At 44.2% G+C, this 24,781-nt stretch overlaps 1 protein-coding gene across 4 annotated transcripts in view; it reads left to right on the forward strand.

Moving 5' to 3' along the window:
- Positions 1-24,781, forward strand: part of LOC118098078 (transcription factor 4) — a 156,691-nt gene that overhangs the window by 126,017 nt on the left and 5,893 nt on the right. For all 4 annotated transcript variants that reach the window (XM_035141516.2, XM_035141514.2, XM_035141515.2 and 1 more), the window contains 11 exons: positions 3,663-3,768; positions 3,880-4,025; positions 4,627-4,786; positions 8,007-8,077; positions 8,356-8,434; positions 10,949-11,028; positions 11,145-11,354; positions 20,065-20,197; positions 22,037-22,187; positions 23,141-23,370; positions 24,003-24,153. In XM_035141516.2, coding sequence (XP_034997407.2) covers positions 3,663-3,768; positions 3,880-4,025; positions 4,627-4,786; positions 8,007-8,077; positions 8,356-8,434; positions 10,949-11,028; positions 11,145-11,354; positions 20,065-20,197; positions 22,037-22,187; positions 23,141-23,370; positions 24,003-24,153 — 1,517 coding nt within the window. The remainder of the gene's footprint in view (positions 1-3,662; positions 3,769-3,879; positions 4,026-4,626; positions 4,787-8,006; positions 8,078-8,355; positions 8,435-10,948; positions 11,029-11,144; positions 11,355-20,064; positions 20,198-22,036; positions 22,188-23,140; positions 23,371-24,002; positions 24,154-24,781) is intronic.

Genomic DNA, 24,781 nt, shown 5'->3' on the forward strand with positions numbered 1-24,781 from the left:
CCGTCACATCACAGTGTGTGGTGGTGCTGGGTTCCATCAGGGTTCTATCCTGATTTGGGTAAACCAGGAAGTTGCTCTTTGTCGACCTCATGATACACAAACTGTTTGACAAAACCAGCTCACAGTTCATTGTAGCTCTAATTGCACTGTTTCAATTATGATTTGCCACAACTGGTTCCACTGGTTCATAACGAGAACCAGTTTGACAGGATCCAGTTCTACAAGAGCTGGTTAAGATGTGTGTTAGTGGTAAATGTTGTTTTTTTTGTAGTACAGATCAAATCGACTGGTTTCTGATGTTCCCTGGTTTATTAGGATTCAACAAAAAAACGAATATCAAAGTACAGATTCTCTGCTACGTAAAGAACTGGTTTCCACTTTTCTCTATTGCTCACTGGGTCATACTGGTTTGTCTCTAACACACAGTTTGACCTGTTTCAACTGATATCACAGCACAGAAATCATTTCCTGCACCTGGTTCGACTGGTTGTGTTCTTATGGTGAAACGATCATATTCACACACAGCGAGTGTTTGACCCTAAGAGATTAAATTCAGGTCTGAAGTGAAACAACTTGTGGAATAAATCTTCTTGAAGGTTATCGATTGGACGTGAACTGGTTTTTACTGTGGTTCAGATTATTGTTCTCTGGTTTGTGGATTCAGAGTCAGAGAGAAATGACAACACAAGGTTTCTCTGATTAGCTCAAGGTCCGTTTGTAACTGTGGGAACACTGGTACTGAGTGTGTGAGTGTGTGTGTTGAGTGTGTTGTTGTGTGTGTGTGTGTGTGTGTGTGTGTGTGTGTGTGTGTGTGTGTCTGTGTGTGTGTGTATGTTACAGTCTGCAGGAAGTGAGTTTGTTATTGTGTCTCTACATTCTTCAGTCTTGAACACACTCTGCACCTGTTTCTGTCCGTCTGAAACACACACACACACACACTTAGATACACACACACACACACACACACACACACACACACACACTCACAAATCACTGTCTTTCGTCACCAGTCTAACATTGAATGGGAAAATCTGCCGGCACGACATGAGACATAAATCTGAATATTTTCACACAAGTATGTGTGTTTTTCTTCACCTCTGCGCGTGTTTGTGTGTGTCTGTGTGTGTTTTTCATGTGTCTGTGTGTATACGTGTGTGTTTTCTTGTACAGGCTTTGGGTCAATAAATGTGGTTTTATGATCAGAGCACTAAGTCAGTTCTCAGAGGGGAAGTAGAGGAGGAGGAGGAAGTTTGAGGGGATTTTAGTACAACTAATGACATCTACAGACGTGTGTGTGTGTGTGTGTGTGTGTGTGTGTGTGTGTGTGTGTGTGTGTGTGTGTGTGTGTGTGTGTGTGTGTGTGTGTGTGTGTGTGTGTGTGTGTGAGAGAGAGAGCAAGGTGCACAGTGAGAACGTAGAGACCTTTCACAATTAATTAAACGTATGATTGCGTATTAGCATTTGTTTAATTGCACGTTGGTGTGTGTGTACATGTGTCTGTGTGTGTCTGTGTGTGTTTCCTGACCTCAGACGCTCATTCCCACAGTTCCCAGCATCCCTTGCTCCTCAGACGTCCTGATTGTTGTGGCGTTTATGGCTGTGTGGGCACTTTTTCCACCACCGGTGGTTTTCAGGAAGTAAACCGAGTCGACACCAGACTACGTTCTGGAAACACAACTTTAACTTCTTCACTTTAACAGTCACGGCTTCGCCAGAAAACTTGTTGCACACATGGAGAGATTCAGGTCGTCAGCAGCCTCACTTGGGAGCGGATTAAAGAACCGAACCTGTGTGTCTTAACTCTAAGTCACACTGGCCTTTAATTTACCTCAATATTTTCTTATGCATAGATTTATTATTTTTCAAAGTGAAGATAATGTAAAAACACGGGAGAGGAGATGAGGATCGTGGTTCTCACCCTGCAGAGCTTTTCATCCAGCTCCTGAGACGCTGTCACGTTCGTGGTCGAGGCCGTTTCCCAGTTCAGCTGATCCCTGGTTTCCTCTCCTCCTCATCAGAGGGCTACCTCCGGGGGTGTTATCAGCTTATGACTCTGATCCTCACACCTGCTCACTTGGATATTTGCAGGAGTTTCTCAGAGGCCTGGTTTCTCTGTCTCGTTGGGTCCTGGATATCTTTAACTTTAAAGAGTGCAGGACAATAACACAGCTGGAAATCCGTCCACTCACTCTTCCCCCCCCCCCTTCATAAGTTAAAGCTTCATCAAACCAAAAGGCTTTTAGGGATCTGAAGGAAAACTTTGAGGTTTTTGTTTGACAGAAAGAGTTTTAGGCTGTTTTCTGGTTTTAATAATTTCTCTGAGGGAGTGTGGGAAGTGAGATGATGTTTTTTATAATGCCCTCAAGTCTTTTGTTTCTTCTGTCTTTGCTTTATCATGAGATGTTTGCTCCACATCTGGGATCCATTCGTATGCAAATACTCACGAGTTAAAAAAGCAAGACGTGTCTTCTTTTTAGGGGATGGAGGTAGATTAGGTGTAGCTGTGGAGTGTGTGTGTGTGTGTGTGTGTGTGTGTGTGTGTGTGTGTGTGTGTGTGTATGTGTGGGGGGGTGGGAGATCGTTTCATGTGAATCAGTGGGGGAGATAGGGGCGAGAGAAGAGCGCTCTCAACAGCTGTTCCACGGTTTGCGTCATGCAGTGCGAGCTAGCGTCATGGCTGAGTGTTCGCACGCTATGCACACACACAGACACACAGACACACAGACACACAGACACACACACACACACAGACACACACACACTCTCTGAGGCATGCTGCGGGGACCCCCCAGCCAAAGGCATGACCAAACACAGGCATTGTGTTCCCTTTGTTCCCGAGGAGGAGCGTCACCTGATGACAGGCCGCTGCTTCTCTGTCTCACGTTTTACTGCTCGTCTGTTTCCTGATGGAGACGAGTCGCTCGCACACGAGTCACCAGACGAGTCAGAGTGAGACGAGCTCGGGTTGTCCTACATGATGGAGCTGTGTTGTATAGTGAGGGCAGGAAGGGGGGAGGGGCCTGTAGGTGTAACTGATGTGGTTACCATGGTTACTTCTGTAGTTTGAAGGTGACTGACAGCTCACCGACAAACTTAAACACATTTACATTTTCGCTTTACAAAATTAAACATGTTTGTAACTTTGATCTTTCTTTTGAACAAAAGTTTGAAATAATTGTGCATTTACAAAATAATTTCATATGTATAAATTATATCTTTTTAGATATTTGTATTAATATGTATAAAATTACTTTTTAAAAAATATATATTTCATAGTATAAAAAGTAATTTTTATATATATTTACAATTTGTTTATAATCTTATTTATAGATAGGCTTAAATATGCCATTGATTTTACAAAATATTATTTATAGCTTTGAGAGTATTGAAAATGATTTCTATCAAAGTTTATAGATTTAAATGCCTAGTTTTGAAGTTATAAAAGTAAAGTAGAGTAAATAATATAGTCATATAAATAAGTGAAACGTTTTTGGGGGTCAACATTTATATTGTCTGTGAAAATCTGCGTCAAAGACGAGTGATGGTTCAGGAAGTGATTTATCCTCTGTGATTCAGCCTCAGAGGAAACTGGGCTGTTTGTGTTTGTGAGTATTTTACTGTGAAAACCCGTGAATAAGGTGTTTGTGCGTGTTGTGTTGCAGGTGTACGCACCGTCTGCCAGCACAGCCGACTACAACAGGGACTCACCGGGCTACCCCTCCTCCAAACCTCCCAGCGCCGGCTTCCCAAGCCCCTTCTTCATGCCAGGTACTCACATGCACTCCACCGTCACACACCAGCACGTTGCCTTCTCACGCTTCGAGACGTGAATGAACCTGAAACCAGCCCGTCTCACACGTGTGTCTGTGTTCCCACCAGACGGTCACAGTGGAGATCCATGGAGCAGCAGCAGCAGCAGTATGGGCCAGCAAGGTTACCACGGCAGCATGCTGGGGGCGGGGAACTCGGCCCACGGCCCCTCCCAGAGCTCCTCCTACTGCGGGATCCACCCTCATGACAGACTGGTGAGCAGAGCCGTCAATCACACTGCACAGTGACTTTATAAGAATAAGGATAAACACACCACCAGGTCACAATATTCCAATATTGACAGTAAATGTGACAATAAGTAATAACTTCAGCACAAAAAGTCTTTATTAACCTGAACTGACAAAACGACTGCGCAGGGAAATGTCGATGTGGTTTTTCAGGCCAGTGACGGGAAACCAGACTGATAAAAACTAATTTTAAAGCCCATGTAAGTGAATTTATGGTAATTGGTTATTAAAGGTTATTGAATTTAAACGTTGTGGCCACAAACCTGGTAAACCCATCACTTAATAAGCAACTAACATCTGTTGAATCCACCAGTGGTCAGTGATCCAGTATAAACTACGGTTTCCCTGCAGAACGAATTCAACAAGCTGTATTTTTCCACTGATCGAGACTCGGCTGTGTTTTGGTTTCTGTTCTGACTACAGCTGTAAATCTGTCCCAGGTCATTAGATGTTCAAACTAATAAGACTCCTGTGTAATCACTCAAAGGTTCATGTGTATCCTCGCTGCCTTTTTATTTTGTCCTCCCTCCTCACGTGATGCTTCCTGTTTGTCACCTCCTGTCTGCAGAGTTACCCCTCGCACTCGTCTGCAGACCTCAGCTCCAGCCTTCCTCCCATGTCCAGCTTCCACCGAGGGGGAGGGGGAGGGAGCGGGGGCGGGGGCGGGGGCAACCACTACAGCACCGCCTCCTGCACCGCCTCCACCAACGGCACAGAAAGCATCATGGGTAAGACACCTGCGTGCGTTTGCGCTTCCGGAGCTCTGAATCCTGACGGTTGGCGTTTGGCGGCGGAGAAGTCATCTGCTGTCAATCAGCTGGGGGAGGAGCTAATCACGTTAGGGCTGATGTCATTAATTAAGCGAAGGAGAAAAACATCTCTTTCATTTGTGACATTCCAAGTTTAATGATGTTCAGACAGAACTGAAGTAACCCGCCTCTCCTGTAATCCGATTGGACAGGAGCAAACAGCAGGGGATCACACATGCTCACTAAAACGAACATGAGACGAAGACGTGGAAGAAGAAGCTTCAACCTGTTTCAAGTAGTGATGGAGTTGTTTGTTTGCTTTTTTAAACCAGAAACTGTCCTTTGGCAAAGTCAGTCCATCACTTTACCTTCAAAGTTACTGGTTGGACGAAAGACATTCATGGTCCCCAGGGGGTGAACTGTAACTGTGGGAATCCCCTGACTCTTCCACATTTAGCACATTAGCACATTAGCACGTTTTTAATTTTCTGTCACAAAAGCAGTTATGAATGTTCCTGCTGGAATCGGACCCACATGATGGAAACCAGTTCAGTGTCAGAGGAGAAAGCAGCCAGTCAGAAAACTGAGAGAAACACTTGTCCTCCATTTTGGCTCAACCTTGACATCGCTGACACACACACACACACACACACACACACACAAACACACACACACACACGCGCAGGCGTGCCATATGGACCCCTTGCTTTGAGTCCCGTAGAGCAAATAGAACAGCAATAAGAAACAGATTTAAAGTTTGTTTTCATGGGAAGACATCTCCAACATTCCACACAGAGATCACACACACACACACACACACACACACACACACACACACACACACACACACACACACACACACACACACACACACACACACATGAGCCGGAGCATATGAGTGTAAACACAAGACGAACCTAATAAAAAACATGACGCTGTTGTTTAAATATAAACACATGACAGACGTGTGTGCGCACACATGAACACTCAAACACAGACGCCGTGTGTTTACGGCCCCGACTCTCCACCAAACAAGCCACGGAGAAGCATCTGTGGTCAGTGCTCATGTCAGTTACACTTGATTCTAATGGTGATCAGTGTCCCTGAAGGGAAACACATGAGAACGTCCCAATACGGCAGAAAGAGAAGACGCTCGGTGATGGATACGTGTTCGGAGGAAGCTCCCGTCCGTCTGTGCACGTCCTCTGAACGTTCAGGGACTCAACGGACTGAAAAGACCAAACAGTTCTTAGATTACATGTGTGTTGTAATCCACTGTGACCGTTCAGATCCATAGTAAATGACATGAATCTACTCTGGCCACAGCTGCTGCTCATCGTCCAATAGGACATGAGCTCAAACGGTGATTCTCAAAGTCTGGATATTTAAATACAGATGATTAAAAGGCACAAATACACCTGTTTTCAACCTGGATCCACTCCTGATTGGTTGTGACTGAATACGATTGGTGAGAACAGAGAGAACACGTCCTGACTTATGCACCAGCAACTCTACGAGGTTTCCAGTATGTTCTGTGATCACACTGGGAAAATGTTGCACCTTTTAAAACACAGCTACAAGTTCAAAATGAGAAACTGAAGTAAAAACAATAGGAAACGGTTAAAAAGCATCTTGAAGAGATCACACAACATTAGAGCACAAATATAAAAACTACAAAGTGTTGGAGATAAGAAGAGTTGGTCGTTCCCTGCTGACCTCTGACCTTCCTCATCACAGATGTAAAACCAGCCTGTCTGAGGACGACCGTCACGTCTCAGTAGATTTAGTCGTAAATCTGAAGTTTGATGTGAACATTAACTGAAGCTCCTGCATCTTGTGTTTATGAAATACACCTTTGCTGCCACGTGATTGGCTCATTCAGTAACTGCAGGTGAACAGGTGTATCTGAGGAAGTGCTGGGGGGGGGCGTGTAACGAGTATGTCATGTGGAACAAGGACACAGGAAACAGGAAGTGCGGTGCAGAGGTATCTGGACATTTCAGAGTATATTAAAAAAATAGATTGATTTTCTCTGAAGAGACACAGACAGAAAAAAAAACTGAAAAAATCTGTTTCATCTCCTCAGTGCTCCCCTCCGCTGCGACTGTAAGCTCTCATTTATGAAAAAGATTTTCTCCTGCATATGTTCTAAATTATGCATCAAGTCGGGATCTGAAGTGTGTGCGCGCGTGTGTGTGTGTGTGTGTGTGTCTGTGTGTGTAACAGTAATCCCTTGGATGCTTTACTAGGCCAGTGGTGTGGCGTGAGTGAGACATGAGGCTTTAACCCCGAAACATATGCTGCTTCCTGCCTCTGCCTCTCTCTCTCTCTAACTGCTTAAAGAAGTCCAGTCCTGCCAATCGATGTAATGGGTTCATTTTCCATGAAAGGATCTGTTATGTGTGTCTGTGTCTTTGTGTGTGTGTGTGTGTGTGGGTGTTTGTGTGCGCGCGTCTAACTTGTGTGTGCGAGCGTAAACTTTCCATCTGGGATCTGCTATCAGGAGCGATGAGGGAGGGAGGATATCACAGTCTCTCTCTGTGTGTGTGTGTGTGTGTGTGTGTGTGTGTGTGTGTGTGTGTGTGTGTGGGCGCTCATCTGGTCCTGTGAGGTCACTTCCTTCCTCTCTGGTCTCAGTGCTCTTCAAGTGTGTGAAACAGATTTAGTTGTATTGAAGTATTTGCACACACACACACACACACACACACTGATGCTGTCAGTCTCTTAAGATATGAATAGAATAGTTTCTATTGAGCTGTTTCTGATTTCCGTCACATGATTTGAATCGGAGCCTGATCCAATCATCACTCAGAGATTTGGAGCAGAATCAGCTGTGAGCTAAAGGTTCTCGCTCGGAGCTGCAGTTAATCTGCTCGGAGCTTTTACATCAGCTCGGGTGAACACGAGAAACTAATATTCCCCCCCCCCGGTGCCGACCTGAGCAGGAAGAGTCCAACCAACACGACGCTGTCACGGTCACCGCGCCACGACATCGACTTTTTTGTTACTCGACAACATGAACTTCTTCTCACTGCTTCCAAACCATATTTGTCATTTTCAATGTTACTCAACGTGTTTTATCTGTGAGTGTACAATTTATTTACAAGTATACATCCCTCTTTGTGTGTGTGTGTGTGTGTGTGTGTGTGTGTGTGTGTGTGTGTGTGTGTGTGTGTGTGTGTGTGTGCGTGTGTCACAGCTAACCGAGCACAGAGCGCAGCAGCCAGCAGCTCTCAGACAGGAGATGCCTTAGGGAAAGCGCTCGCATCAGTAAGTACAACACACACTCACACACACACACACTCACAGACACACACTCACACACACTGATTCTAGAAACCTGTTCCGTCCTTGAATGATGAAAAACTATTTTATTATTATATTAAATATTTTGTAGAATCCATTGAGAGGAAGTGGACACACATCGTCCGTCCTAATATTCACTGTGTTTAGACGGTTAACGTTTATTTTGATCATGTTACTCTAATTCTATGTGTCGGTTGTTTTCTAGATTTACGTGTCACTGACGTCTCTTTTGTTTTTTCCAGATTTATTCTCCAGACCACACGAACAACAGCTTCTCGTCCAACCCCTCCACCCCAGTGGGCTCCCCCCCCTCCCTCACAGGTGAGCACACACACACACGTGTAATAACCACACACACGCTACAGCCACACACAACCCACACAACAAACATTCACAGGAGCAAGAAGCAGAGACTTTTAAAAGACTTGAGACTCGATTCGAAGTTGTTTTTAAAGACTCAAACTGGTTTAAATGACTCAAACTGGTTTAAATGACTCAAACTGGTTTCAAATCCCCAGAGGACTAAAATACAGCTCCAGGAAAAATAAGAAAAAGAAAATGTGACTATTATTGCACATTTAACTTGAATTATACATCTGATTTTATGATTCAAGGAAACGTTTGTCCATCATCAGTCAGTTGGTGTTTAAAGAAAAATAATAAAAACAGATAATTAATTGTTGTGTCTCCTCCTCCTCCTCCTCCTCCTCCTCCTCTACCTGTTACTCCTCCGCTCAGTTTTCAGATTTTAAACTCCTTAAAGTGAAAAATGGACTTTTCCTAATAATAGAATTGGTTTCTAATTCTCTCTGCTACTCACCGTTTGATATTTCCCCGCCACGCCTCGTGAGGGATCGCTTTAATTACGAGCACCACTTCGACAAATTGTTCACAACCCCAGCGGCTCCGCGAACACACACCACCCCCTCCTCCTCCTGCTCCTCCTCCTCCTCCTCCGTCGTTATGGCTGCCTGGGATATCGCCTGCGAAACCATAATTGGTGTTTATCATTGTGTCAGAGTTACTCCACTTTTTACAAATTAGAAATGAAGCCTATTAAAGCAAACTACATGCAAATTGATATCCAAGGCTAATTCTGCGAGGGTGTTTTACAATGTTGGACGTAGAATAATTTACCCTGCCGTTTAATACACATATTTGTATTTGCACATGAATGTACCCAGGTGATTATTCATTAATTAGCATATGGAAATGAGCATGTAATATGGATAAAGGAGAGGGAGAGAAAAGACGGCGAGACAAAATGGGAAGACAATGAAAAAGAGAAACACGAGCTAATGAGATGAGATCAGAGTAACAAGGGGAGAGATCAGTGGAGAGGGCAGAGAGGAGAGAGGGAGGAGGAGAGGAGAGAGGGAGGAAAGGAGGGCAGAGGAGAGAGAGAGGAGGAGAGGAGAGAGGGAGGAAAGGAGGGCAGAGGAGAGAGAGAGGAGAGAGGGAGGAAGAGAGGATAGAGAGAGGAGGAGAGGAGAGAGGGAGGAAGAGAGGAGAGGAGAGGAGAGGAGAGAGGAAGGAAAGGAGGGAGAGAAGGAGAGAGGAGAGAGGGAGGAAGAGAGGATAGAGAGAGGAGGAGAGGAGAGAGGGAGGAATGGAGGGCTGAGGATAGAGAGAGGAGTTAGGCCGTAGTTTATTCATGCGTTTACGTTAGAGTTCGAACCGACCGAAGTGTAAATCAGCTGAGCCAAACCCGACAGACTTCGCCCAACGTTTTCCTCAATTAAAAGAACGTGCAATGTTAAAAAAATCACGTAAATAGCCGATGTGACGTAATCCTATTATAATATCAAAAGATATTTGTCTGAACCCGATCAGGTATCAACACTAATTAACGTAGATGACCAGATGCGTCTTGTTTACGTTTTCTTGCTGTATCCTCTGCGTGTTCCTAGAGTATCCACTAGAGGGCACACCACAGAACTCAAGACTGTATAGAACTTCTGCCCCTACTGGTCCTGTGTGTATTGCACCTTGCGTACTGTTAGTTTCTACGTACACGACAGACATGATGCGCGACGTAGTTAAAATCAAATACATCTTCATCCTTTGACTGACAGGACGTACAAATCTGAAATCAGGAAGAAGTTTAGCTGACTTGTAGTTACATCAACGAGCCTCTAGAGCCGAATGTGTCCCCAACACGTGCACACGACTTCCCCTCTGATGTGACTGGACCTTAACTGATCATCATTGTTTTTTTCCATCAAAGCTTAAATGATGTTTGGGTTTGTTTCCTCGTCTGAAACCTGGACATTGTTGTGTTGCCTCTGTTCGCCGGCGTCTCTCCGAGCCTCATCTGAATGTGAATGTCTCCCTGTCCGTCTACCAGCTAATGAGACCTATTGCTTCAGATAAAACCCTTCAGAGTGGCGTCGGGCACAAAGGCAGACACACAAAGCGTGTTTATTCTGCAGAGGGCTCATGCTAATCAACCACTTGTACCTTCTCAAAAACAAAGGCCTGATATTTGCATTTCTGCAATGAGATATGAGTCGGTTTGTTTTTCTCTTTTCTTCCTCGTCCCCGTGTCTTTTATGTCCGAGCGCCGTGAGTGGATAAGATGAGAGACTCCTCGTCTGTTGTGAACACGTTTTGTTTGGTGCCGGACGTCGAGTGCTTTCTGTTTTTATTCCCGACACATAAAAGAACAGGTTTGGGCTCTAATCCGCTCTCAGACATGGATCCTGTGTCGGGGCCACGGGACGCTGGAGCGTTTCCCAGCATGCACTGGGAGGGCCACAGGATGTTAATATGAACTAAAGTAATCATCTCTCAGTGTCCTCGCCTGATGACGTCTCCTTGTCTCCTCTCTCCTAGCTGCCAGTTCAGCTGTGTGGTCGAGGAACGGTGGACAGGGAGCGTCATCGCCAAACTACGAGGCTCCGCTACACTCTCTGGTACGAACACACAACACACAGACACACACATTGTGTATATGTGTAAATATAACATATGTAACATATAGAGTTTGGTCGGGGTACTGATACAACTTCCGTGTCCACTTGTCCTGCAGCAAAGTCGTATCGAGGACCGTCTGGAGCGTTTGGATGATGCCATCCACGTTCTGCGGAGCCACGCGGTGGGGCCGTCTACGGGTATGCCCAGTGGCCACGGTGAAATGCACAACCTCATCGGGGCGGCACACACGCACAACGGTGCCATGGGCGCCTTGACCAGCGGGTACGGGTCGGGACTGCTGTCGGCCAACAGACACGCCCTCATGGTAGGAACAGGGAGCATGTTTCGGTTCTGTTAAAAGTAATTAGTCACTTCACATCCTCAAAAACATCATATTCATGTTCAGCCAAGACGAAACAAGAGAGGAGAGCAGGAATCGAACCCGTGAAGCAAGACCTCAGTAATGTTTTCCATATTTAAGTCTTTTGTCTTTTTTTGTCAACTTGAAACAATAAATATAATGAACCGAACAGATGTGTGACACAAGGAGAGAGAGAGAGAGAGAGAGAGAGAGAGAGAGCATAATGAAAACCAGTGTAAACACACTCAGATGCCTGAAACTGTTCAGACTTTGTTTATTTGTGTTGTACGTTACTGTCCATATTTACATGTGCACGCACACACACACACACACCAGATGTTCACGCACACACACAGTAACACACAGACATTACGATAAGTTTTTATTTTCAAACTACACTTTAGCCTTTGTGTTGGAGTCGTTCATTACAATCGAGTAAATCGGTTTCTCGTCTTAGTCGTGAGAAAAGTTAGTTTGATGATTATATTGACTCGTACTTTACGAAGGTGCAGGAAAATGTGCACGTCAACAAAATGACCAACAGCATTGTATTGAAGCTCTGATCAGCATCTGGTGCCTGCAGGGGGCGCTAGCAGCAGGAGCGTTGTTCCTCCTTCTCTTCTTCTTCCTTAAGTTTTTGCTTTAAAGCATTATTTTCTCAATGAAGAGCACCTGTGTGTGTGTGTGTGTGTGTGTGTGTGTGTGTGTGTGTGTGTGTGTGTGTGTGTGTGTGTGTGTTGGCCAGCTACCACAGACAGTATCTTCTTCTCACGCACATCTGTCCCCCCCCCACCACCCTCCCTCCCTCCCTCCCTCCCTCTCTCTCTCTCTCTCTCTCTCTCTCTCTCTCTAAAATCAATATCACACCTTTAAGTTTTATTAAATTTACATCTAGTTATTTAATTAGACTTCAAGTGAGAAATGAAATGCCTGGTTTTAATCAGTTTTTAATATAATAATAATAACAATTTGTTTCTATGGCACTTATCTAAGCGAGGTTACAAAGTGCTTTACAACATATATGGGAATAAAACAACAAGTGAGACATAAACAAAAGAAAATATTAAAAACAAACATCTGTTTTGTTCTATTAGATATATAATATATATATAATAAAATTATGTTTTATTAATGATGTTAAAATCAGGAGTTGTAGAGTCTCGGGGTCCTGATGGAAGACGCCTGGACACCTTTAGTTTTCAGCTTGTGAACTTCTAGTTGGTTGGAAGATCTTTGGTCTGGAGCTCAGGGAGTTAGCGGCTCTGTGATTAACTGCTGAGCTTCATCAGAAGAATCTTAGAATCAATCCTAAATGTAGCAGCCAGTGATCGTTGCAGGGATTTGAGAGATAAGGGAGAATCTGGTGCTGGTTGAAGTGGGAGCAGACGCGTTCTGCACCAGTTACTGAGGAGGCAAGTTCAGGATGTCACCGTGAATCATGCTGGTGAAAAGGATTCAACACTTTCCACATAGATTTAAAAGATGGCGGAAAAAGAATTAGTGTGTGTTTGAATTCATGATCTAATTCTCAGTTTGTGGTAAAGACTCAACGACTGAACTTGAAAACGACTTTTCTGCTTCATGTGGAGGTCGATCCAACTAACTTTTATGAAGTGAGTCGGAGGTTTAGCCCAAGAAAACATTTCATGTTTACCTCTCGCTAATATTTTTACAAACTACTTTTCAGCTCAATCTTGAAATGATTCCAAATATGTTCCGACTCGTTTTCATGCGTCTGCAACAAGTGGAAAAAAGAGTGTTTACTTATGGACACACACACACAGACACACACACACACACACACAGTCTCAGAAAGTGCTCCTTGTGTTGTCCTCATTAGCAGAAGTGTGTGTGTGTGTGTGCGTGTGCTGTTATAGGTCTGGTGTGTTTTCAGATTTAAAGTAATGAGTCTGTTTTTCTGTCAGCCAATAATACACACACACACACACACACACACACACACACACACACACACACACAGAACACACACACACCAGTGCATGTGCCTGTTTAACATCACGTTGTGGGGACTCGCCTCCATCGAGCAGTAAAACTAAAGAAGCTGCTGATTGACAAAGTTTTTTTTCCCACTTCCCATCAGAAAGTTTTATTTTGAGGATGAAGATTAAACGTCTCAGGAATTTCCTCCATAATCCATCATTCACACATTTTAATTATTATTTTGTGTTTAGCTCGTGTCCACGCGAACACATCTGAAAACACACGTGACCGCTCTTTTATATTTCTTTCCTCTTTTCTCTTTCATGTCGTTTCTCGTAGCTGCGACTCTCTCTCTCTCTCTCTCTCTCTCTCTCTCTTTCACTCACATGTTCTTTTTTATTATTGACACTTATTTTATTACATTTTTACTTTATTTTCTTTTTCCATCTTTTGTTTTTATCTTCTCATTAACACGCCCTCTCTCTCTCTCTCTCTCTCTCCCTCCCTCTTTCTCTCTTTAATACACACACACACACACACACACACACACACACACACACACACACACACACACAGCTGTATGTAGTTTGGCAGTGTTAGGCAGAGACGCCTGCAGGCTGAGGTCATAACTCTGGGAAAACAGGTGGTAGACTGATGTGGGAGAAAGAGAGAGGGGGTGGGGTGGGGGGGGAGACGTATACACAGACAGGAATGCATCGTATACACACACATTAGAACTCGTACACTCGAGGTAGATACACACACACGTGTTCCCACGTTGTCTTCGGTCATTTAGCTTTTGATTTCCCTTCGATACGTCCAAGTGAGGACGATCAGTTCCTCTGTGGAGCTGACTGTAAACTGTTGATGTCTGGACCTGCACTGAGGTCCGGACATTTTCCACAATGTTCTGTACGTGAGAACGCAAACGTCTGAGTGAGTCTCTCTGGACCTTTCCTGCCACTTCCATAGTAAAACGTCTGAGTGGGTCCGTGTGAGAATACAGCAGGAAAATGCCCTGTTTCTAAAGCCTCTCTGGTCAAAACCCCACAAATCTGCAAAGTGATCGGACACAACCGACTTCACTCCCGCGTCAGTGGTAGAATCAGGTTTTTAGCAGAGATGGAAACTTGTCTCTCAGGTGAACAAGCGAGTTTCCTCTGTATTTTAGCCGTGCAGATGCTGACGGTGCATCTTTTCCTGCAGGATATCGATGACGCACGTTGAATTTTCTCAGCGTTGGCTCGTAAGTGTCGTGCACTTGTTTTTCCATCTTTGGGAACAACGTGCAACGGCATTTCTTCTTAGTATTGTGCAATGCATCACAACATGAATCACCGGGGAGGAAAACAGGAAGGCAGACTCCTCCACTGGCAATGGGGAAGCAGTCAATCGTCTTTCTGTAGCACGTAGAAGACGAGAACCTGGAAAGACGAAGGAGATTCCAGAGCTGGCGGTGATAAGGCTCCGACGTGTTGCTCCCCACATGTTCCTGTGTGAGCGACTCTGACCCGGACAGGAGAAACACTAACTCCAGAACATGTCTGATCCCAGATTTCTGGACGTTTTCTGGAGTTCATGTCTGAAAACAGTTTGTGAGACTCTGTTTAATCTCCCGGCCGTCAGAGTGATTCATGGACATTAAACGGTCTGATCGTTGCAAACAGCAGAAACAGAGCAGCAGCAGAGAGGCAGTGAACTAAACGTGCAGAAGAAGAGTGTCCCCGACTCAGTGTGCAGGTTCTAAACTGTGTTTTCAGTTGATGCAGCTCCGCTCAGCGAGGATGTGACCCTGAAACAAGGGGAGGGGTCAGCTCAGATCTCTCTCTCTCTCTCCATTAAGCGGAGTCACATTAAGTGAAATGGATCATAATCTGCATCACTTTGCCTGTAAAACACACTAATGCCTTTTAAAGCTCTGCAGCTCCTCTCTCTCCTCAGTGGACTCACGGTAAGCTGATGGAAATCCACTGCTCCATTTACCTCCGGCACAAAAACAACAGTTGCAACAATGACAAACTCTATGGAGCTTATTTCTTTATTGACACTGTACAAAACGCAGGAGCCTGACGTTCTTCATTCTGCTCATTACACGGGGAATAAAGAAAGAAACATGTCCCACCGCTGGAAAATGTTGCTCCACTTTTCCTCTCGGAGAAGTCCAACCTCAACACTGTGTGTGTGTGTGTGCGTGTGTGTGTGTGTGTGTGTGTGTGTGTGTGTGTGTGTGTGTGTGTGTGTGTGTGTGTTGACGTCGCTACAGCAGGTGCTTTCTGTCAAGTGTTGAGCTTGCACAGAGCACAGACTGTACAGTTAGCAGACCATTCCACTGTGTGTGTGTGCGTGTGTGCGTGTGCGTTGCGTGTGTGTGCGTGTGTGTGTGTGTGTGTGTGTTAAAGTCAGACCAACGTAGCCTCCAGTCTAAATATCCAATGTCCTGCAGTGAATCACAGTTTATTTTTTCTTTTGTCATAAATACAAAAATTAGGTCCAGTTTGAATCTTACATTTGGAATCAACAATCACATTCATGGCTTCGAGGCTCCTTCAGTATGAACCTGGTGACGTTGTGCGTAGCTGAACTGCATTGTGGGTCCATGGCGACGTGTTGCTCACAGCAGAAGTCGGGCAGACCTTTAATTTTCATTGGGTGATGGCAGCAGCAGCCAATCAAATCACATTAATGTTAAAATGGAGGCAGAAGCAGGGGGTGAACCTGGTGTGTGTTCTTCTGGTTGTGTTCTTCTGGTTGTGTTCTTCTGGTTGTGTTCTTCTGGTTGTATCGATAGCTAGCATGGTACGTTAGCGTGAGAGTCGGCTCTGTTGCGTGTGCATTGTCCTGAATCTGCTCATGAAACTGAGTCGTGCAGTTTCTGAGATGAGAAACCCAAGTGGACGTCCTCCTTCATGTCACAGCTCCTCTTCTCCTCCTGCCTTTCACAGAGGTGTGTGTGTGTGTGTGTTTGTGTGTTTATTTTGTTCAGACTGCGACAATAATCAGAAACGACAAATGGAAATTGCAGAAATTCATCTAATGCAGGTTGAAATATTACAATTTACAGAGTTAGTGAATTGAGTTTATTTTTCTTCTCTCAGTCAGACACCGACTCAGGCTTGTCCCTACTGTTTACAACTGCATGACAAGTGTGTGTGTGTGTGTGTGTGTGTGTGTGTGTGTGTGTGTGTGTGTGTGTGTGTGTGTGTGTGTGTGTGTGTGTGTGTGTGTGTGTGTGTGTAAGTGCACTGATTACACAGGAAGAAGAGAAGGTAGGGAATTTCTGGGTCAAGAGATGACACACACACATTTTAAATGAACTCACTGATCAACAACATTGCAGATGACAGTTACTCAGCTCCACCTCCTCCACCTCCTCCTCCTCCTCCTCCTCCACCTCCACCTCCTCCTCCTTTTCTATAGTTGAGATATTAAAATACTTTTAATTGTAGGTTCTTATTAATGAATTCTCAACCTACAGCTGTTTGTTAAAAATCAACACTTTTGAGGCAGGAGATTAATGTAGAAATCGAATCGGCATCAAATCTTCAGAAACTTAATTTCATTCTCTAATAGGTCAAAAATTATAATTTCTAACTGGTTAAATTTTATTTTATTTAAGGACGATGCTGTGATGCATTGAACATGTTTGATTATCTTAACTTTAATTTATTCTCCAAACTAAAGTAAATGAAGAAAGGTCATGTGACCCACTCGTCATGTGACGCACCAATTTAAATCTATTGATATTTATCTAAACAACAAACTGCGACTCAGACGTTCAACTTCCTGTTAGAGACCGTCCAACACGTCACATGATCATCACGTCACATGTTCACTTCCTGTCTGATACACAGGATGTTAGAGAATCAGCTGTTGGAAACTCTCCTTGTTGGTGCATTCAAGGACACTCTGACATTTTCAGACTTGGCTGCCGAACAGTAACGTTTGTAAGGCGAAGATGAAAAAAAAAAAAAACACCACTGTATTCTTTTCACTGTGTTTGATTTTAAACTCTCAAAACACAGATGTGTGAGCGTCCTTGAACGCAGCTCTGACGAAAATCAGCACAAACCAAAACTAAATAACCTGAACTCAAGGTCCACTCACGGACTTTACGTGTTGACGGTTAAATCAAAACTTTCCGCCGGTGCCTCCGTGTTGTCATTGGCGATTAAGTGTAGCTGCCGTCCAATCGGCTGCGTGGAACCTGCGGGGGAAAGCGAACGTGGCAGCGATTCGTGGCAAATATCGGAGCTGCACCGGCAGCAGATCAGTTTCTGTGTGATTTATTTATATTTTTCTCCTCCGTCTGTCTCCCTGTCATCCCTCCTCATTGAACTAAATTAAGGAAGAGAGAAGGAAGGCTCGTTAAAATATAAAAGCCCCTCCATTAAAAATGTACGCCGCGCTCCCCGGCTCCCTCTCTGCTGCCATTTTGCATTTGGGAATCCAGGCGGTGATGAAAGGCAGAGAGCAGGAAGGAACGGCACGGGGGAAAGAGGAGAGGAAGAAGAATAGAAAAAAGAGGGCAAAGAGACGTGTGGACACAGACTGTGGACGCTCGCACACACAGACACACACACACACACACACACACACATGCTGACAAACGGGTCGACATTTTGTGGTATTTGCAGGGAGCGAGGGAGCATGTGGCGGGCAAGACCTCGCCGTCATCCAGCTGGATTAACACACAGACGGATTTCATTCTCAAAACAACTTTATTCACACTGTCGCTGCAGCACATTTAAATAAAGTGACTTAAAGACGTGCGTTGAGTTGCATTGTGGGTAATGTAGCCACCAGGGAGGAAGAATGTGAGGAATAAAGAACTCAATGGTCTAAACTTCAACGACACTCTGTCAGAAGCACGATGCTAAACTCGATAGAACTTTTTAAAAGAATGTAATTGTGTCCGAGCCTGAAACGAAGTGCAGATTAAACTCCACTGGTCTTTGTAAACCAATGAACAGAAACAATAACTGTTGAACAAACACGTTTATTTGATCGATGGCGACAAACACTTGATTTATGTTCTCCATGGCAACCACGGCCACCGCTGCTGTTCCCAGTGAGCGACATCGGCTGAATAGACGCGTCGCTCGCTGCTAATTGGTCGGAGCGACTCCACAAACAGAACGCAGCTAACACCGGCGCCATGTCAGGCTGAATAATGGATTGAAATGAAATGGCAATTCAGTCTGATTATCACGCCATTAAAGACCCACCACACACACACACACACAGACACACACACACACACACACACCGTGTTCACAGTCTCCAGGTCTGAACATCTATCACCACTCATATCGAGAAAAGTGTCCCGCTGATAAAACACAGCTCAGGACGAGGAGGGAGAGAGATTCTGAGCCACACACACACACTCACACACACACACACACACACACACACACACACACACACACACACACACACACACACACACACACACAAAGTGAGCCCATCTCGTGCCAAAACAGTGAGTCCCTGCTGGAAGCTGCTCGGTGCTCTGGGAATTAGAAATCCCACAATTAAACATATGGGCATTAAGATAATTGTCAGTTGTTGTGCTTTCGTGTGCGTGTGTGTGTGTATGTGTGTGTGTGTGTGCGTGTGTGTGTGTGCGTGTGGCGGACAGATGGATAGGATTCAGCCAAGCACACACGCAAACACACAGACACACACAGAGGCCTACACACCCTACAGCGTCCATTGAAAATTCACATAAAAAAACAAGGACACACACTTGAGTTAAAAAAAAAAACAGTAAATATACATGTCAGACACGGAGATACACACTGATAAACACACACACACACACACACACACACACACACACACACACACACACACACAGGGAAGAGCAGCTTCTTAAAACATCTCGAGGAATGGTCTTTGTGTGTGTGTGTGTTTGTGAGAGTGTGTGTGTGTGTGTTTGTGTGTGTGTGTGTTTGTTTGTGTGTGTGTGTTTGTTTGTGAGAGTGTGTGTGTGTGTCTGTGTGTGTGTGTGTGTGTGTGAGCGACAGATGGGGACCTTTCCTGACTCAGGAAGGTAGACGATGCCCTCAACAGGCCAAAGATAAAACTACAGCGAGAAAGAACTCAGTTGTATTTGTAAAAAATTTTGTGGGCAAAAATTTCATTCATATAATTTGAAATAAAATGAGATGCATGAAAAAATAATTCAAATGTATTTTAAATATAGTAAATAGAGGATCAATAAGATATTTTATGACTCGATTTAAAAGCATTTTATTTTAATAATTCAATGTAGAACATAAAAAAGGAAAAAACTAATAAGAAAATGTTAACAGTTAAATCACAAGAAGAGAAAGTTGTTTTATAATAAAATATGCAAATATAAATACACACATAATATCATATATATGTAATATGGATCATCATGTAGTTCCTGTCAAGGTGAATTTTGATTCTTGACTGTAGTTTATTTTAATTCAGTCCCACACACATTGTCCTGCTGCAGTAAATATATCACTAAAGCACTAAATGTACTTTAAATAGATCAAAGCAGTATTAATTTTTTTTTAATAGAATTGACCAAAACCAGTTGTTTTAGGAGGATTCTGAGGTGTTTTTAGAAATCAAATGATATATTTCAGAGTTGTTTTGAAAGGTTTCAGTAAGAAGCAGCAGACCTGATGTTAAATGATCAGTCGCAGAATCACAGCAGCTGTTTGTTAATCATTATGAATTATGAATCTGTGTTTTCCAGGTGGGCCCTCACAGAGAAGACGGCGGGAGCGGTTTGCGTAGCGGCCACTCGATGGCCGGTCAGGGGCCTGGGCCTCAGCTGCCGGGTCAGTCGGCCTCGTCGCCGGACCTCAACCAGCCCGACCCGTACCGCGGTGAGTCAAGACGTCACGTGCAGTAGATACAGGGAGAATCGAACCTCCGATGTTCAAATCAAACACACGCAGACAACAAGTCGTACGAGTGTCAGTGTGAGTGTGTGAGTGTGTGAGTGTGGGGAAAAAGAAACACAGGTTAAGATGATGGAACTCGACCCAATCGAGGATCAGAAAGTTAAGAAGCGTAGAGTCGGATCTCAGCTGGCGAGCTTCATCTCCACCGGCGGAGCGGCACTTAGCGAGGAGGGTAAATGGATAAACTGTGTGTGTGTGTGTGTGTGTGTGTGTGTGTGTGTTGTACGGATGTGGAGGAGCTAAAGTGTATATGAGGGCTATGGAGCAAATTAGCCCTGAGCCGGTTTTTAAAGGCTGAAAATAAGTCTGCTGGCAGCAAAGTTCAGCCAGAAGCATCCAGAGCCAAGTGTGTAATGAGGTGAGAGAGAGAGGGAAACACACACACACACACACACACACACACACACACACACACACACACACACACACACACACACACACACACAGTGAGCCAGAAGTTCTTATTCCTGCATCCATCCATAACACACACACACACACACACACACACACACACACACACACACACACACACACACACACACACACACACACGTGGAGGCTGTAAATAAAGGATGTTAAAATGTTTTTGGCAGAGCTGTGCTTTCCTGAGGTCTTTGATTTTATTCATGAACAGTAAAGTTCAGATTTGTTTTTACATTTAAATCATTTTATGAGATTTTGTGTGTTGTTGGAGGAAGACGGATGATTTTCACAGTAAATATAGAACATAACTTATTCATGTATTAATGTACGTGCATCGTTTAAAGTGAACATAAATCCTGAGGTGTGTGATAACCCAGTGAGTTGTAGGATCCCCTGCTGCTGGATGATCAGCTTGTTCTTTTAGTTCGTCCAACATCACGTGTGTGTAGTTGTGTGTTTTCTGCCCCCCACACACACACACACACACACACACACACACAGCTATAGACAAACTGAGGCTCGTCCCCAGCTTCCTGCGTCCACCCGTCTCTCGTCCTCCTGGTTTCACTCAGAGGCACAAAGTCACTTTTCACAAGTTCATTTAAATACATGCAGCTATTTATGCACAAACACACAGTGATTGTACGGAGCCGGACGCACACACACGAGTACACACAAAACAAACACAGGCCGTCACTCAAAGCCGCGCACAAAATGCACCCAGTCAGGCAAACGCAGATCCAAAATGGCCGACAGTCGCCCGTGTGTGTGTGTGTTGACGGAGACGTTGGCAGCGACCCAGTGACGGATCCATACAGACGTGTGATAAAGGCGGCTCTGTTCAGCCGAGTGAGACGGAGGCTCAGCGGCTGCACCACGTCTCTCCCCGGCCGCCGCCATCTTGGAGGTGGACCTGAGAATCAGCGGCGTCGACCCGACGTCGGCAGCTCAGGAGACTTTACATGTTCTGAAGCTGGAGCGTCCTCGTGTTGTTCACCAGCCTGAATCACATTTCAACACGTTTCACTTCGTATGAACGAGCTGAATCCAGTGTAGAAGTTTTATCTCTGGATTCTGTGTGGATGTAAACTTTATAAAGATGCAGCCAAAGCGTCCTGATCGCCCCCTGGTGGCCGGCTGTAGTACAGCTCATAAACCCTGCCTCCTCTATGTTAGCAGATGGGACAAGGGACAAAAGCAAATGTGTAAAATCCACATTGACTAAATGTTTGTCAAAGATGGCCTCTGTCGTTCTCATCACACTGATGTTTGTCCATGTGTCTGATGAACTCTCTCCTCCTCTCTCCTCCTCCTCTCTCCTCCTCTCTCCTCCTGCAGCGCTGTCCGGAGGTCATCAGGGCCAGAGCGCCTCCTCCGTCAGCTCAGAGATCAAGTCTGAGGACGAGGGCGACGAGAACCTCCAGGACTCCAAGCCTCTGGATCCCAAGAGGGAGGACGCCGACGGCAAGGAGCTGAAAGCTAATGACAGGTCAGGATCTCGGATGTTTGGGAAACGCGTGCTGATGAAAACTTGTTGACGATCTGTGTTCTTTGTAATTCTGCTCATTTTATTTACTCTTTTGCGACACATCCATTTTCTAACATTTCCTATTATTTCCTAGTTGCTATCGCCCCCTACAGCTGAACATATATCACATACATGTGTTAGGGAGCAATAATTCAAATCTGCGTGAAACCAGAGTGAGACGCGTTAAATCGGAAAAGATGATGTCACAAGACGACGTGGGGGCGGAGCTTAGCACACCTCATTAGTATTTTAAGGATCTGATGTGGATATGGATCTTATCTTGCAAAGTTTGATTAAAACCAAATGAGTTTCAACTTTGTCAAACAAATTTTAACACCTTCAGAAAATGTCTGATATGAAACCATATTGTTAAATAGATATAAATTCTAACAGCTACAGAGATGTACGATCATATTGTAACAAATAGGATAACGAGGTGTCTCCTCTCCGTTATGTATTTTAATGAATGAGGGACGATAGAAAAACTAAAGCATGTAAATCAAATCACATCTTCTGTGATTGGCTGTAGATCCCATTCAAATTTAAGACAGGAGTCAAGTTTTATTAAATTTAAATTAGTGTTTAGCTCTTTGGCAACTGTAATAAACCAAACTTCCTTTAGTCTTATTTTTTGCTGAGAGAAACGAAAATATTCTATTTGAAATTTACACTTTCTTCATATTGACTGAAAACATGAAACACGGCAGATTAGTCTTTAAAATACCCAGAATGCAATGCCACTGGATGAACAATCAGGTTCCACACAGAATCTACTGCAGGTTTTCATCAACATCAGATTCTCCACAGAAATTTAAACTTGAGCTTTCATCCTGAAATCCCTCCTGTCCTCCTCCTCCTCCTCCTCTCCTCCTCCTCCTCTCCCCTGTGTCTCTCCTCTTTGTTGGTCACCGTAGCAACAACGAGGACGAGGACCTGTCTCCGGAGCAGAAGATGGAGAGGGAGCGGGAACGGCGGATGGCCAACAACGCACGGGAACGCCTGCGCGTCCGTGACATCAACGAAGCGTTCAAGGAGCTGGGAAAGATGGTGCAGCTGCACCTGAAGAGCGACAAACCTCAGACCAAGTTACTGATCCTGCACCAGGCCGTGGCCGTCATCCTCAGCCTGGAGCAGCAAGTCCGAGGTCAGGTTCAGAGAGAGACACGTGACCTTTGACCCCGATGCAACAGAGATACTGCACCTCATCTGCAAAACGCTCATTTGAGGGTTTATGGCAGAAATAGTGACTTCACTGCTTGGTCATTAAAAAAAGACCAAAGAGCTAAAATTCAATTATCTGAACTTTAGGTCTTAAAATGTCCTAAAAACATTAATATATAAGGTCCTAGATTCATACTAATACTGTCTTCTTTACGTTAAAGTCGCTCATATTTAAATGAATTTTAATGTGGTGCTTTAAAAAATGTTTTTGGTTTTATGAGAAATGTGATTTTTCCCGTAGTGGTGGAAACAGAACTCAGAAATGTACCCGAGTAAAAGTAAAACTACATCATTAACTTTCTTACCTGAATATCAATAAGTAAAACTTATTTAACTTTTACTTTTCTCACTTCTGCTGTTTTAATGAAGTCAAATGATTTCACTTCACGTTGGAGCAGAGCCTCTCACTTACAGCACATGCAGTACTGCAGAGGCTCCAGTAGAGGGCAGTGGTGGCAGCTGTCGCCCTCTCAGTCTCTTCAGTTCAAGATGGAGCCTGAAACAAAAACCATCTCTGAGAAGAAAGAGAACCAATGTTCTGTTATCTCCCTGCAGAGAGGAACCTGAACCCCAAGGCCGCTTGTCTGAAGCGCCGCGAGGAGGAGAAGGTGACGGTGACGTCGGACGGGACCCCCCTGTCGCTGGCCGCCGCGCACCACGCCGCCGCCTCCGTCATGGGCGATGGGTCGAACCCCATGGGACAAATGTAAAACGCAGCACCACCTCCTCCCCCCTGATTGGTCAGAAGGTTTCACTTATAAACTAATCTGCTGTTGTACCTTTAACTCTTTTAATTCAGAAACCAGCTCAGAAACTTTACTCATTTTAAAAACCATCTATCCAATGAAATGAAATTGGAAACAAACCCCCCCCCCCCATGAAAACAAGTTTTTCATTCTATTTAGTTTCACTTCGGATAATTGGAAAAATGAAATTCCCAAAGAATCAGTTTTCTGATTTTCATTCATGTGTTGTTTGTGTTTTTTTAACCTGCAGCTTCCTGCAGAATTTAATTCAATTCAAATACAACTGGAAAGATACGTTTAAAATCCTGTTCAGTTTTCATCACTAAACCAAAATATTAACGAAGCAAAACTTCCTGTTTTGTGTCCTAATTTCAAAATAAAACTCCAAAAACTTAGATAAAGGAGTTTATATTTGATATTCTTTTACGTTGTATCTCTTTTCTTTGTGACTATAAACGAAACAATAAAGTTACATTTATTTGTATCTTGATGAAAACAAAGTATCCAGTTGTATTGAGATTTCTCCTCAGTCCAAAAAACTAAAATGACACAAACAACATGTTGATAAATTGATAAAGAAACATTGTT

Source organism: Hippoglossus stenolepis, chromosome 18, assembly GCF_022539355.2.
Source record: "Hippoglossus stenolepis isolate QCI-W04-F060 chromosome 18, HSTE1.2, whole genome shotgun sequence".
Lineage (NCBI taxonomy): Eukaryota > Metazoa > Chordata > Actinopteri > Pleuronectiformes > Pleuronectidae > Hippoglossus > Hippoglossus stenolepis.